The following is a 14,640-nucleotide window of genomic DNA, read 5'->3' as shown; positions in this document are numbered from 1 at the left end:
GGACATTTAGGCTCTTGCCATAATTTGGCTATTGTTGAAAGTGCTGCTATAAACATTGGGGTTCAAGTGCCCCTATGCATCAGCACTCCTGTAGCCCTTGGGTAAATTCCTAGCAGCGCTATTGCTGGGTCATAGGGTACATCTATTTTTAATTTTTTGAGGAATCTCCACACTGTTTTCCAGAGTGGCAGCAACAGCTCCCATTCCCACCAACAGTGCAAGAGGGCTCCAATTTCTCCACATCCTCTCCAGCATCTATAGTCTCCTGATTTGTTCATTTTAGCCACTCTGACTGCTGTGAGGTGATATCTGAGTGTGGTTTTGATTTGTATTTCCCTGATGAGGAGTGACATTGAGCATCTTTTCATGTGCCTGTTGGCCCTCTGGATGTCTTCTTTAGAGAAGTGTCTATTCATGTCTTTTGCCCATTTCTTCACTGGATTGTTTTCGGGTGTGGAGTTTGGTGAGTTCTTTGTAGATTTTGGATACTAGCCCTTTGTCTGATATGTCATTTGCAAATATCTTTTCCTATTCCATTAGTTGCCTTTTAGTTTTGTTGATTGTTTCCTTTGCAGTGCAGAAGCTTTTTATCTTCATGAGGTCTCAATAGTTCATTTTTGCTTTTAATTCCCTTGCCTTTGGAGATGTGCCGAGTAAGAAATTGCTGCAGCTGAGGTCAGAGAGGTTTTTTCCTGCTTTCTCCTCTAGGGTTTTGATGGTTTCCTGTCTCACATTCAGGTCCTCCATCCATTTTGAGTTTATTTTTGTGAATGGTGTAAGAAAGTGGTCTAGTTTCATTCTTCTGCATGTTGCTGTCCAGTTCTCCCAGCACCATTTGTTAAAGAGACTGTCTTTTTTCCATTGGATATTCTTTCCTGCTTTGTCAAAGATGAACTGGCCATACTTTTGTGGGTTCATTTCTGGAGTCTCTATTCTATTCCATTGGTCTATGTGTCTGTTTTTGTGCCAATACCATGCTGTCTTGATGATTACAGCTTTGTAGTAAAGGCTAAAGTCTGGGATTGTGATGCCTCCCGCTTTGGTCTTCTTCAAAATTACTTTGGCTATTCGGGGTCTTTTGTGGTTCCATACAAATTTTAGGATAGCTTGTTCTAGCTTCGAGAAGAATGCTGGTGCGATTTTGATTGGGATCGCACTGAATGTGTAGATTCTCTTGTGTAGTATCGACATTTTAACAATATTTATTATTCCAATCCATGAGCACAGAATGTTTTTCCATTTCTTTGTATTCTTCAACTTCCTTCATAAGCTTTCTATAGTTTTCAGCATACAGATCTTTTACATCTTTGGTTAGGTTTATTCCTAGGTATTTTATGGTTCTTGGTGCAATTGTGAATGGATCACTTTCTTTGTCTTTGTGTTGCTTCATTATTAGTGTAGAAGAATGCAACTGATTTCTGTACATTAATTTTGTTTCCTGTGACTTTGCTGAATTCATGTATCAGTTCTAGCAGACTTTTGGTGGAGTCTGTCAGGTCTTCCACGTATAATATCATGTCATCTGCAAAAAGTGAAAGATTGACTTCATCTTTGCCAAGATTTCCTTTGCCTTTGATTTCCTTTTGTTGTCTGATTGCTGATGCTAGAACTTCCAACACTATGTTAAGTAACATCCCTGTCGTGTACCTGATCTCAGGGGGAAGCTCTCAGTTTTTCCCCATTGAGGATGACATTAGCTGTGGGCTTTTCGTAAATGGCTTTTATGATGTTTAAGTATGTTCCTTCTATCCTGACTTTCTCGAGGGTTTTTATTAAGAAAGGATGCTGAATTTTGTCAAATGCTTTTTCTGCATCAATTGACAGGATCATAGGTTCTTATCTTTTCTTTTATTAATGTGATGTATCACAATGATTGATTTGCGAATGCTGAACCAGCCCTGCAGCCCAGGAATGAATCCCACTTGATCATGGTGAATAATTCTTTTTATATGCTGTTGAATTCGATTTGCTAGTATCTTGTTGAGATTTTTTTGCATCCATATTCATCAGAGATGCTGGCCTGTAGTTCTCTTTTTTTACTGGGTCTCTGTCTGGTTTAGGAATCAAAGTAATACTGGCTTCATAGAATGAATCTGGAAGTTTTCCTTCCCCTTCTATTTTTTGGAACAGCTTGAGAAGGATAGGTATTATCTCTGCTTTAAATGTCTGGTAGAATTCCTCAGGGAAGCTATCTGGTCCTAGACTCTTATTTGTTGGGAGATTATTGATAACTGATTCAATTTTTTCGCTGGTCATGGGTCTGTTCAAGTTTTCTATTTCTTCCTGTTTGAATTTTGGTAGTGGGTGGGTGCTTACGAATTTGTCCATTTCTTCCAGGTTGTCCAGTGTGTTGGCATATAATTTTTCATAGTATTCCCTGATAACTGCTTGTATCTCTGAGGGATTGGTTGTAATAATTCCATTTTCATTCATGATTTTATCTATTTGGGTCATCTTCCTTTTCTTTTTGAGAAGCCTGGCTAGAGGTTTATCAATTTTGTTTATTTTTTCAAAAAACCAACTCTTGGTTTCATTGATCTGCTCTACAGTTTTTGAGATTCTATATTGTTCATTTCTGCTCTGATCTTTATGATTTCTCTTCTTCTGCTGGGTTTAGGGTGTCTTTGCTGTTCTGCTTCTAGTTCCTTTAGGTGTGCTGTTAGATTTTGTACTTGGGACTTTTCTTGTTTCTTGAGATAGGCCTGGATTGCAGTGTATTTTCCTCTCAGGACTGCCTTCGCTACATCCCAAAGCGTTTGGGTTGTTGTATTTTCATTTTCATTTGTTTCCATATATTTTTAAATTTCTTCTCTAATTGCCTGGTTGACCCAGTCATTCTTTAGTAGGGTGTTCTTTAACCTCCATGCTTTTGGAGGTTTTCCAGACTTTTTCCTGTGGTTGATTTCAAGCTTCATAGCATTGTGGTCTGAAAGTGTGCATGGTACAATCTCAGTTCTTGTATACTTATGAAGGGCCGTTTTGTGACCCAGTATGTGATCTATCTTGGAGAATGTTCCATGTGCACTCGAGAAGAAAGTATATTCTGTTGCTTTGGGATGCAGAGTTCTAAATATATCTGTCAAAACCATCTGATCCAATGTATCATTCAGGGCCCTTGTTTCTTTATTGATCCTGTGTCTAGATGATCTATCCATTACTGTAAGTGGGGTATTAGAGCCCCCTGCAATTACCACATTCTTATCAATAAGGTTGCTTATGTTTGTGATTGTTTTATGTATTTGGGGGCTCCCGTATTCGGCACATAGACATGTATAATTGTTAGCTCTTCCTGATGGATAGACCCTGTAATTATTATATAGTGCCCTTCTTCATCTCTTGTTACAGCCTTTAAAGTCTAGTTTGTCTGATATAAGTATGGCTACTCCACCTTTCTTTTGACTTCCAGTAGCATGATAAATAGTTCTCCATCCCCTCACTTTCAATCTGAAGGTGTCCTCAGGTGTAAAATGAGTCTCTTGTAGACAGCAAATAGATGGGTCTTGGTTTTTTATCCATTCTGATACCCTATGTCTTTTGATTGGAGCATTTAGTCCATTTACATCCAGTGTTATTACTGAAAGATATGGGTTTAGAATCATTGTGATGTCTGTAGGTTTCATGCTTGTGGTGATGCCTCTGGTACTTTGTGGTCCTTGCAACATTTCACTTACAGAATCCCCCTTAGGATCTCTTGTAGGGCTGGTTTAGTGGTGATGAATTCCTTCAGTTTTTGTTTGCTTGGGAAAACTTTTATCTCTCCTTCTATTCTGAATGACAGACTTGCTGGATGAAGGATTCTCGGCTGCATATTTTTTCTGTTCATCACATTGAAGGTTTCCTGCCATTCCTTTCTGGCTTGCCAAGTTTCAGTAGATAGGTCTGCTACTACTCTTATGTGTCTACCTTTGTAAGTTAGGGACTGTTTACCCCTAGTTGCTTTCAAAATTTTCTCTTTATCCTTGTATTTTGCCAGCTCACTATGATATGTCGTGCAGAAGATCGATTCAAGTTATGTCTGAAGGGAGTTCTCTGTGCCTCTTGGACTTCAATGCCTTTTTGTTTCCCCAGATCAGGGAAGTTCTCAGCTATGATTTGTTCAAGTATACCTTCAGCCCCTTTTTCTCTCTTCTTCTTCTGGAATTCCTATGATACGGATATTGTCCCATTTGATTGAATCACTTAATTCTCTAATTCTCCCCTCATACTCCTGGATTTTTTTTATCTCTCTTTTTCTCAGCCTCCTCTTTTTCCATAATTTTATCTTCTAATTCACCTATTCTCTCCTCTGCTTCTTCAATCTGTGCTATGGCCGCCTCCATTTTATTTTGCACCTCGCTTATAGCATTTTTTAGCTCCTCATGACTATTTCTTAGTCCCTTGATCTCTGTAGCAATAGATTCTCTGCTGTCCTCTATGCTTTTTTTCAGGATGGTGGGTGTTTAAAAGTCAGAATTGATAGAACAAAAATGAAGAAGATATGGTGAGGAAAAAGTTAAGGATGGTAACTGGTTTGGGGTCATGGACATGACATCAGTGTTGAGGGCAGGAAGGGAGGGTACACAGAAGATTCAGCTCAATTTGGGAGGGAACACATTTGAGGGGCCTATGGAACATCCTGGCAGAAATATCTCACCATCTCAGGGAAACAGGGACCTGGTCCTCAAAAGAGAAACACAGAAGAGAAGGATTTGGGAGATACTGCATTTAAAAGCCACGACAGTGGACAAGATTACCTGGATATATTGTGAGAAGAAAAAGGTAGAGAACAGAACATCAGGAGTATAAGCCACTTAAGGAGCAGATGGAGAAAGTAACAACTGTCAGGGGGAAGAATATCAAAAAAGACAGGGGAGCAGAGCATGGTCAATACTAATAAATGCTCTGGAAAGCTGTCGTTCAAAAGAGGCTGAAAAGAGACGTTCAAATTTGGCAGTCAGAAGTTACTGGTGACCTTAAGACAAGCACTTTCACTGAAAAGGCAGGGGGAAGAAGTCAGCATATTGTAGTAGTAAAGAGGAAGACAGAAGGTGGAGTCCTTAAGAAGATATAACTTCTTGTTGTTGTAAAAAGGATAGTTGAGAACTGGAAGAAGGGAGGGTCAAGAGAAAATGAGTTCATTTACTTTTGAGATAGGAAAGACCTAACCCTATTTTTCTGGATTAGAAGCCAAAGCATTCTCCCCAAAAGCTGATTCAAAAGGAAAAGCCATTTCTGGCATATCAAGCAGCTGGTTGGTCCTAAGGCCCATGAATTTATCTTTCTCTCCTGTTCCCGCAATAAGATTTTTCTTATTTCAATACACGAATTGCAACTGTTTTCTCACTGTGGAGCTGATACTTCTCTTTTATCTTTCTTGAAGCTCCAAAATAACATCAACATTCAATACTTTTTATAGCTTTTGGTAAAAATTTAATCTCTCTTTCATCCTAAGAGGAAAGGGGTGAATTGAGTATAAAGCAGATTCCTGATGTTGTATTTTTAAGATAACTTTTTAACCTAAACAACTAATTATTTTAGTTGAATGAAGATAGATAAGTACAGCAATTAAACTGTTAGAGCCTAAATACATGGCTGCATTCTGGAGGTCAGAAAACTAGGAAGGAAAAGGGCAAGTTTTAGAAACTAAGGTTTTTCTAGAAGACCTTAAACCTTTAGCTGAATGCAAACAATAAACATCTTAAACTGCAAAAATTTACATTTAAGATATCATTATTACTATTTCCCCTCATTCAGCATCTGGTCTGCAAGGCACGATGGAGAATACCAATGTAAGTCAGATGTAGTGTAGCTGGAAATACTGTATTGTGGGGCGGTTTCCCCCATTCAGGGGGATGCACAGTGGAAGTGCTAATGGTTGGCTGAGCATCAAACAAACAGGCTCAGGGTTCCAAACTGTGGGATTCCCGCAGGTAAGTACAGGTGATGTTAGGAAGGCATATCTAGTTGTGGGGATGGAAAGTACCTTCCATCAAAAAGTTTTGAGGGGCGCCTGGGTAGCTCAGTTGGTTAAGTATCCAACTCTTGATTTCAGCCCAGATCAAGGTCTCACAGTTGTGAGATCAAGCCCTGCATCAGGCTCTGCGCTGAGCATAAAACCTGCTTGAGATATTCTCTCTCTCTCTGCTCCTTCCCTGCTCACATGTGCACTCTCCCTCTCTTTAAAAAAAAAAAGTTTCGAACATTCCTACTATACTAAATGCAACTGTGGTTGATCTTAAGAAAGATATAATTAGGAGGACCATATAATGTATTGCCCACTTTTGAGAGTAAAAGGGGACACTATTATTATCATTAATTATTCTGGAAAAATTAAAAGGAATAATTAAAAAGGAATAAGTGGAGTTATTAGTTCCTGGGCCAACCAAGACATATTGTCAGTCTTAATGTAAAGAGCATCAGGGGGCGAGACTCATTCATTTTTTTCAAATTTCCATAGAAGGGGGAAAGAAAGGGAGAAACGTTTCCAGTGTCTCTGAGCCCCTTAACTTTCTTCTCCAAGGAAGAAAGACTGTCTTATCTGACTGGTGAGTTTCAGAGAATGGATTCAGTATGCTTGGCTCAGGACTTGAGTTCCCTGGCTGTTTTGCACGTCAGCCTGCCTGCAGAGGGTGCAGTCTGGTCTGATTTGCCACGCCTACCCTAGGGGAAGAGGCCCCAGCTGTACAGAAGACAGAGATTGAGGGCTGAAGGCTGCCTCCTGCAGGGGTAAAACACCAGTAAGCCCATACAGATGCAGAGCTAAAGTCAGGTTCACTCATCAGCTAGCATTTTAACCCATCTGATTCCTTGGTCTTATTTCGGCATTGACTCCAACCTGGCGAATGAAGACAGACTTTCTATTTATGTCTTGCACCCAGAACTTCATAGAGATTAAAAAATATTTTCAAGGAGACCAAAATAATCTGGAAGACAGAGTAACTTCTTTCCTTCCTTTCCTCCTCTCCTCCTTCCAAACATGTAAGTCCCTACTGAAGGGATATACAAATGAAGAAGACAAAATCACTGCTCTTATAGAATGTATGTATCTAGTTATACTGCAATGGAATACGTGCTACAATGGAAAGGTGCCCATGGTACTGTTGAGCACAGAGAAGAGAACACCTAATTCTGACCTGCAGAGAATGACAAGAGGAGGCTACGACGAAATTATGCTTTAGAACTGAGCTTGGAAGGATCAGTAGGTATGAGCCAGGTGAACACAGGGAGCAAGGCTTGTTCCTGACCAAAGAGATGGACATGTGGCAAAGGCAAAGACAACAACTATGTCATATTTATGACATGAAATTACTTTGGAAAAAACGAAAATACTTTTAAAAAAGAAATGTAGAATATGGGTCAACTGTAAAAAATCTTCAATATTTTCACCAAAGAGTTTAGATTTTATTCTGTGACTGTAAGAGCCATTACAGATTTCTGAGGAAGGGACAGGTATAAGGCAGTTGTATTTTAGAAGAATTTGTAGCCCATGTAGCCAAAGGTTTTTGATCATGTAGCCTTATCAGCCAAACATGTCGAATGTACTTCCAAGATGTGTTTATTCATAAATATATATGTACTGCTCTAATATGTACATAATAAAGGGGCACCTGGGTGGCTCAGTTGGTTAAGCGTCCAACTTCAGCACAGGTCATGATCTCACAGTTCATGGGTTCAAAACCCCACATCGGGCTCTGTGCTGAGAGCTCGGAACCTGGAGCCTGCTTCAGATTCTGTGTCTCCTTCTCTCTCTGCCCCTCCCCTGCTCGCACTCTATCTCTTTCTCTCTCAAAAATAAATAAATATTAAAAAAAAATCTTTAAAAGATATGTACATAATAAAGCATACAAAAGACAAATTTAAAAAGGAGATGAAGACTAAATAAATAATCATTGTGATTTTATCTCCATGTGGCTTAAAAAAGCTCACATATGAAGTATATGAAGTATCAGCTCTGTTTACTTACTGGTCACTTGGGCTTGCATATTGGTATTATCTTCAACAGGCAGTATCTATGCGAATCCTTAAGTCACATTTCAATTTTTATGAATTAAAAACTATATAACCTAGCTTACGTATCCACTTAACTGGGCACAAGCAATGTGTAAAACTTCACAGTGCCCTGACAACTTCTGCTATGTCCATTTTTCCCTCAAGACACTCTGGGTACTATATGTAATAATCTACAGACAGAATGAGAAAGAATGCATTGCCAGTCTGTGTATAAAATAGTAGAGAAACTTATTTTTCCCCCCAGTAGGCACATAATGAAAAATAAGCTCTAACATTGTCCTCTTGTAGACCAATAGACAATCTGAGCACCACCGTTTTGGAGAGCACTCGTGTTAACGATATATTGGAGAGGGAGATATAACTGGAGAAAAAGACCAAGAGTAATCCAAGTTTGTGGTGACTGGAAGGATGAAGGTATAAAATAAAAGAAAACATAGAAAAAGCATACGGATAGACAGTTATGTAAAAAAACCAACAGAGCAAAACGTTCATGGTAATATCTCAGTGATGGGTAAATTACTGTAAAATTCTTTCCGTTTTTCTATACAGTGGAAAATTTTCATAATAATGTATTGGCAAAATATTGAACAAAGAAAGAGGAGCAGGGATTGGAAACAATATAGGGAATACAGCAAGAGGTGAGGAAGAAGCAAATAGAACTCTGAACCTCTGGCCCAGATGATTATGAGCAAGGTGCCTGTGACAGAAAGAGGGATGGGGTGACTTTAGGAGAAAGATGTTCAGTTAAGTTTTAAATATGTGTATTAGAGGGGTGCCTGGGTGGCTCAGTTGGTTAAGCGTCCCACTTCGGCTCAGGTCATGATCTCACGGTTCGTGGGTTTGAGCCCTGCATTGGGCTCTGTGATGACAGCTCAGAGCCTGGAGCCTGTTTCAGATTCTGTGTCTCCCTCTCTCTCTGCCCCTCCCCCACTCACACTCTGTCTCCCTCTGTCTCAAAAATAAACATTAAAAAAAGGTTTTTTTAATATGTTTATTAGAAGTGCTACTTACGCAATTTTTAAAAAAAGTCTCAAATGCAGTAGGAAATACAGAAACAGAAGCCAAAACAGGACAATACTAGAGAGTCAATAAGGGGGCCAGCCAGCTATTGTAAATTAATGGTTAAATCTATGAAAAGAAATACATCGTACAAGGGAAAAGAGAAAAAGGCATAGAACTGCGCTGCAACAATCAGTGGGCAGGAAAAGGAAACGGAGACGAGCAATAGAGACATGCCCAAGAAGACTAAATACCGCATTTCTGAGCTTTAAAAAGTAAAATTCTCTGGGCTTATATATTCTAGTTTACCTTTACAGGAGATGATTTCACCAGATGGAACTTACTGACGAAAGCCTTTAGACAAGGGAGGTATGTCATAAGAAATGATTTAGGGGCGCCTGGGTTGGCTCAGTTGGTTGAGCGTCCGACTTCAGCTCGGGTCATGATCTCGCAGTTTGTGAGACTGAGCCCCATGCCAGGCTCTGTGCTGACAGAGCCTGCTTGGGATTCTCTTTCTCTCCCTCTCTCTGTCCCTCCCCAGCTCATGTGCTTGCACCCACTGTCTCGAGCTCTCTCTCTCAAACATTACAAAAATAAATAAAACAAATAATTTACATACAACAAAATACAGAGATCTTAAATGCTCAATTATAAAAGAGTTTTGGCAACTGCCATATGCCTTCCTAACTACTGCCTCAAACAAGGTGGAGAATATATTCATTACTCCAGAGAATTATTTCGATTCACCCACTTCCCGGTTCCCCACCTCATTTTCCAACTTCTTGCAGCAAAGATGAGTCTGCCTGTTCTCAGACTTTAATTAACGGATAATTGAGTACCCGTTCTTTTGTTCTGGCTTATTCTATTCAACGTTTCTGAGATTCATCCATGTTGTTGAGTGGTATCAACAGTTTTTTCTTTTTATTGATGAGTAGTATTTCACTGCATGAATAGACCAAAAATTGTTTATCCATTCTTCTGTTGATGGATATTTCGGATGTTTCCAGGTCTGTGTTATTATGAATAAGGCTGTCGTGATCATTCAGGTGAAGTCTTTTTGGGAACATATGTTTTCATTTCTCTTGAGACAATGCCCTATGGGCAACTGCCAAAAGTTCTCCAAAGTGTTCACATAATTTTACATCTCCACCAACTAGTGAAAGTTCCAGGTGCTCTACAATCTCACCAATCTTTGGTACCCTTCAGTGTATTGGGCTCTAGCCCTTCCAGGGTGTGAATGGCCTCTCACTGTAGTGATGACTAATGATGATAAGCACCTTTTCATGTCCTTATGGTCTATTCTCTTGTCTTCTTTGGTCAAGTGTCCAAGTTCTTTGGCCATTTTAAAAAAACCTTATTGAGGTACAGTTTGCATATTATAAAATTAATCTGTTTTGAATATTCAATTCAATGAGTTTTAATAATTAACTGAGTTGTGAAACCATCACCATAATTCAGTTTAAGAAGATTTCCATCACCCCAGTAAGATCCCTCATGCTGGGGGTGCCTGGGTGGCTCAGTCCGTTAAGTATCTTACTCTTTATTTTGGCTCAGGTCACGATCTCACAGTTCACGAGATTGAGCCCCGTGTCAGGCTCTGTGCTGACAGTGTGGAGGCTGCTTGGGATTCTTTCTCTCTTCCTCTGCCCCTCCCCCGCTCACTCACTCTCTCAAAATAAACATTTAAAAGGAGGGAAAAAAAAGATCCCTCATACTCTTAATCTCTTAATCCCTTAATCTCTATTCCCATCCTCACTGCTGGGCAACCACCAGTAATCTACTTTCTGCCTCTATAGCTTTGCTTATTCCAGACATTTCATATAAATGGAATCATGCAGTAGTTGGGCTTTTGTATCTAGTTTCTGTCACCCAGAATAACACTTTGAGGTTTGCTCATGTTGTAGTATGTATATGATTTCATTCCTTTTTATTGCCGAATAGTATTCTATTACATGATTACACCAGATTTTATCTATCCATTCATTGGCTGATGGACATGTGAATTGTTTCCTCTTTTGGGCTTTTATGAATAATGCTTCTCTGAATATTTACAGGCAAGTCTTTGTGGGCATATGTTTTCATTCCTTTTGGGTAGGTACCTAGAAGCGGAATTGTGAGGAGATATGGTAAATTTATATTTAATATTTTAAGAAACTGCCAAACTGCTTTCCAAAGCAGTTGTACCGTTTTACATCTGCCCAGCACCTTATAAGGGTTACCATTTCTTCTCATCCTCACCAACGTTTGTTATTATCTGTTTTTTTCTGATTATAGTCATTCTAGTGGATAAAGTGGTATATCACTGTGGTTTTAATTTGCATCTCCCTAATGACTAATGATGTTAAGTATATTTCTAGTGGTTATTGAACATTTGTGTATCTTCTTTGGTGAAATGCCTACTTAAACATTTTGCTCATTTTAAGGGTTCCTGGGTGGCTCAGTTGGTTGAGCATTTGGACTTCGGCTGAGGTCCATGATTTCGTGGTTCGTGGGTTTGAGCCCCATGTTGGGCTCTGACAGCTCAGACCCTGGAGCCTGCTTTGGATTCTGTATCTCCTCTCTCTCTGCCCCTCCCCCATTTGCGCTCTATTAAAAAAAAATTTTTTTTAAATAATTAAAAAAAATAAGTATTTTGCTCATTTTTAATTTTGGGTTTTTGTCTTATTAATGAGTTATAACTGTTCTTTATAGATTCAGGATACAATTCCTTTGTCAGATACATATTGCAAAACCTGGGGCTTTGACTATTCATTTTCTTAATGGTGTCTTTTGATGAATAAAAATTTTAAATTTTTATTAAGTCCTACTTATCAAGTTTTACTTTTTGTCTTTTTTTAAGTAGGCACCATACCCAGCATGAAGCCCAACACAGGGCCTGAACTCATGACACTACGATCAAAACCTGAGTTGAGATCAAGAGCTGGACATTTAACTGACTGAGCCACCCATGTGTCCCTCAAGTTCTTCTTTTATGGCTCATGTTTTTTGTGGTCTGTATAAGAAATCTTTGCTAATCCCAAAGTTATGAAAATATTCTCCTAAATTTTCCTCTAAAAGCTTCATGGTTCTAGCTTTTATGATTGGGTCTTTGATTCATCTGAAAGTGATTTTTGTGTATGGAGTCAGGTATAGTTGAAGTTCATTTTTCCTCATGAATATACAGTTTTCCCAGCACCACTTGATAAAGATCCTCCTCTTATATTGAATTGATTGGCACCTGGGATGCAGTTTAAGTGATCACATATTGTGCATCTATTTCTGAATGCTCTGCTCTGTTCCAATGGTCTGCTTGTCTATCCTGTGTCAATACCACACAGCCTTGATTATTGAGCTTTATACTAACTCTTCAAATCTGGTTGCCTACGTCCCTTACCTCTGCCCTTTTTAAGACTATTTGGCTAACTGGGGCCTTGTATTTCTATATGTATTTTAGAACTGGCCTGTCAATTTCTTTAAGACAGACTTACAGGATTTTTATTGGGATTGTATGGAATCTAGATACCATTTAGGGAAAATGAACATCATTAACAATACTGTGTCATTCAGTCTATGAACACAGTGTATCTCCTTAATTATTTAAGTCTTCATTAAGTTCTTGCAGGGATGTTTTGTAGTTTTCAGTTTCTCTCGTGCGTCTTTCAGTAGGTTTGTACATCTTTAGTAGATTTGCTCCAAGGTAATTTTTCTTTATATCATTGCAAACAATTTTAAAATAATTCCATTTTTCAATTGGTTGTTCCTAGAAAAACTTTTAATATTGCAATCATGCTGAATGAAATGTGTAACTTTTTTTTTTTTATTTTTTTCAACGTTTATTTATTTTTGGGACAGAGAGAGACAGAGCATGAACGGGGGAGGCGCAGAGAGAGAGGGAGACACAGAATCGGAAACAGGCTCCAGGCTCCAAGCCATCAGCCCAGAACCTGACGCGGGGCTCGAACTCACGGACCGCGAGATCGTGACCTGGCTGAAGTCGGACGCTTAACCGACTGCGCCACCCAGGCGCCCCTGTAACTTTTTTTTTTAATAGACTGGAGTTCAATCTATAGGAGGACTATCTGAACCTCATTCTTAGCCATTCATCTTTTTTTTAATGTTTATTTATTTTTGAAGGAGAGAGAGATAGAGCATGAGCAGGGGAGGGGCAGAGAGAAGAGAGAGACACAGAATCTGAAACAGGTTCCAGGCTCTGAGCTGTCAGCACAGAGCCTAACATGGGGCTCGAACCCATGAGCCATGAGATCATGACCTGAACCCAAGTCAGATGCTTAACTGACTGAGCCGCCCAGGCACCCCATAGCACCTTTATTTTTTTAACCAAGGTAATAATAGGTACCTTTTAGGTAATAAAGGTAATTACCTTTTAGGTAAAAAAGGCACCTTTATTTTTTTAACCAAGGTAAAAAATTTCTGATGCAGTGATATAAAATGAATGCAAATTTTATTCATCCTCACTCTATATTCAAGAAGGGATAGCAAACAATTTTGGTTGGGGTAAATTCTATATTTATGTATAAGACTAGACTATTAGACACTGTGTAATACACATAAGACAGGCAAGCATTATTATCTAAGAATTCTTAGAGAAATCTTTCTACTAAGCAGTAAAAATTGTGTGTGGGCAGGAGTGGCAGGTTGGGGTACATTAGAGACTTTCATTGAGTTGCTACTGACAGTCTAAATGAAAGATTAGCCGAGGCACGTGGGTGGCTCAGTCGGTTAAGCATCTGATTTCAGCTCAGGTTTCCTAAGTTCGAGCCCCACATCAGGCTCTGTGCTGACAGCTTGGAGACTGGAGCCTGCTTCTGATTCTGTGTCTCCCTCTCTCTGCCCCTCCCCTGCTCAGGCTCCCTCTCAAAAAAATAAACATTAAAAAAAAAATTTAAAAAACTGAATGAAAGAGTAGCCATAAATAATAGCATATCTGTCCTAGTGATACTAAATTAAATATATTTTTGAAGGTTCAACAGCCATGATGAAGCTACCCTGTGGTGGAGAATGTATCTAATTTATGAAAATACTTGTTTAGAAATTTTAAAATTTGTCTTTAAAACAAATGTAAAACAAAGGGCGATGTATTTTTATTAAGACTTTCAAAAAAGATTTCACTGTATAATCCTCAAAAAGAGAGAAATAAAGTCTCTCATAAAATTAGATGCAATGACATAATTATCAGGGTCAGCTGAGTATGATATCCACCCACTGGTTATGTGCTTCTGCACATTATGGTTTTTAGGGTTTTGGAAAAGTCACTAAGCAAGAAGAACAACGCGGGATTAAGAGGATAAGTACAGTATAAAAGATTTCTGAATCTCTACCTCCATCTTCACAGTCTTCAGGGGCTTTGGCTTTCTTACAAAGACGAGGATCCAACCAGGTGGTTGTCTTCGTATTGTGGCTGCAGAATAAAGATTTCAGTTAGAAACAGTAAAATAAAGAGGGAGAAAAGTATTTCAAAAGCAAAGATCAAAAGTGACTAAAAGGTATGATGTTTGCACATTTATCTCTCCGCCAGGCTCTGTTTGTACACCTCGGATTCGATAATCCTACTTTCTCAGTCTGCTACTTTGAAATTGCCATAAAGGGAAGGTAATGCCAGAGGTACTAATTTGAGAAAGACGACTGTAGGGAAGGGGTGAAATTCCAAGTACA

The 14,640-nt window shown here is 39.0% G+C and overlaps 1 protein-coding gene across 2 annotated transcripts in view; it reads right to left on the bottom strand.

Annotated features, from left to right (window-relative positions):
* MAGI3 (membrane associated guanylate kinase, WW and PDZ domain containing 3) overlaps nucleotides 1–14,640 on the bottom strand; it is a 244,627-nt gene that overhangs the window by 53,513 nt on the left and 176,474 nt on the right. For both annotated transcript variants that reach the window (XM_027058313.2, XM_027058315.2), the window contains exon 6: nucleotides 14,307–14,386. In XM_027058313.2, the coding sequence (XP_026914114.2) occupies nucleotides 14,307–14,386 (80 nt within the window). The remainder of the gene's footprint in view (nucleotides 1–14,306; nucleotides 14,387–14,640) is intronic.

The sequence above is a fragment of the Acinonyx jubatus genome, chromosome C1, assembly GCF_027475565.1.
Source record: "Acinonyx jubatus isolate Ajub_Pintada_27869175 chromosome C1, VMU_Ajub_asm_v1.0, whole genome shotgun sequence".
NCBI lineage: Eukaryota > Metazoa > Chordata > Mammalia > Carnivora > Felidae > Acinonyx > Acinonyx jubatus.
This window is presented reverse-complemented; position numbering and strand designations above follow the sequence as displayed.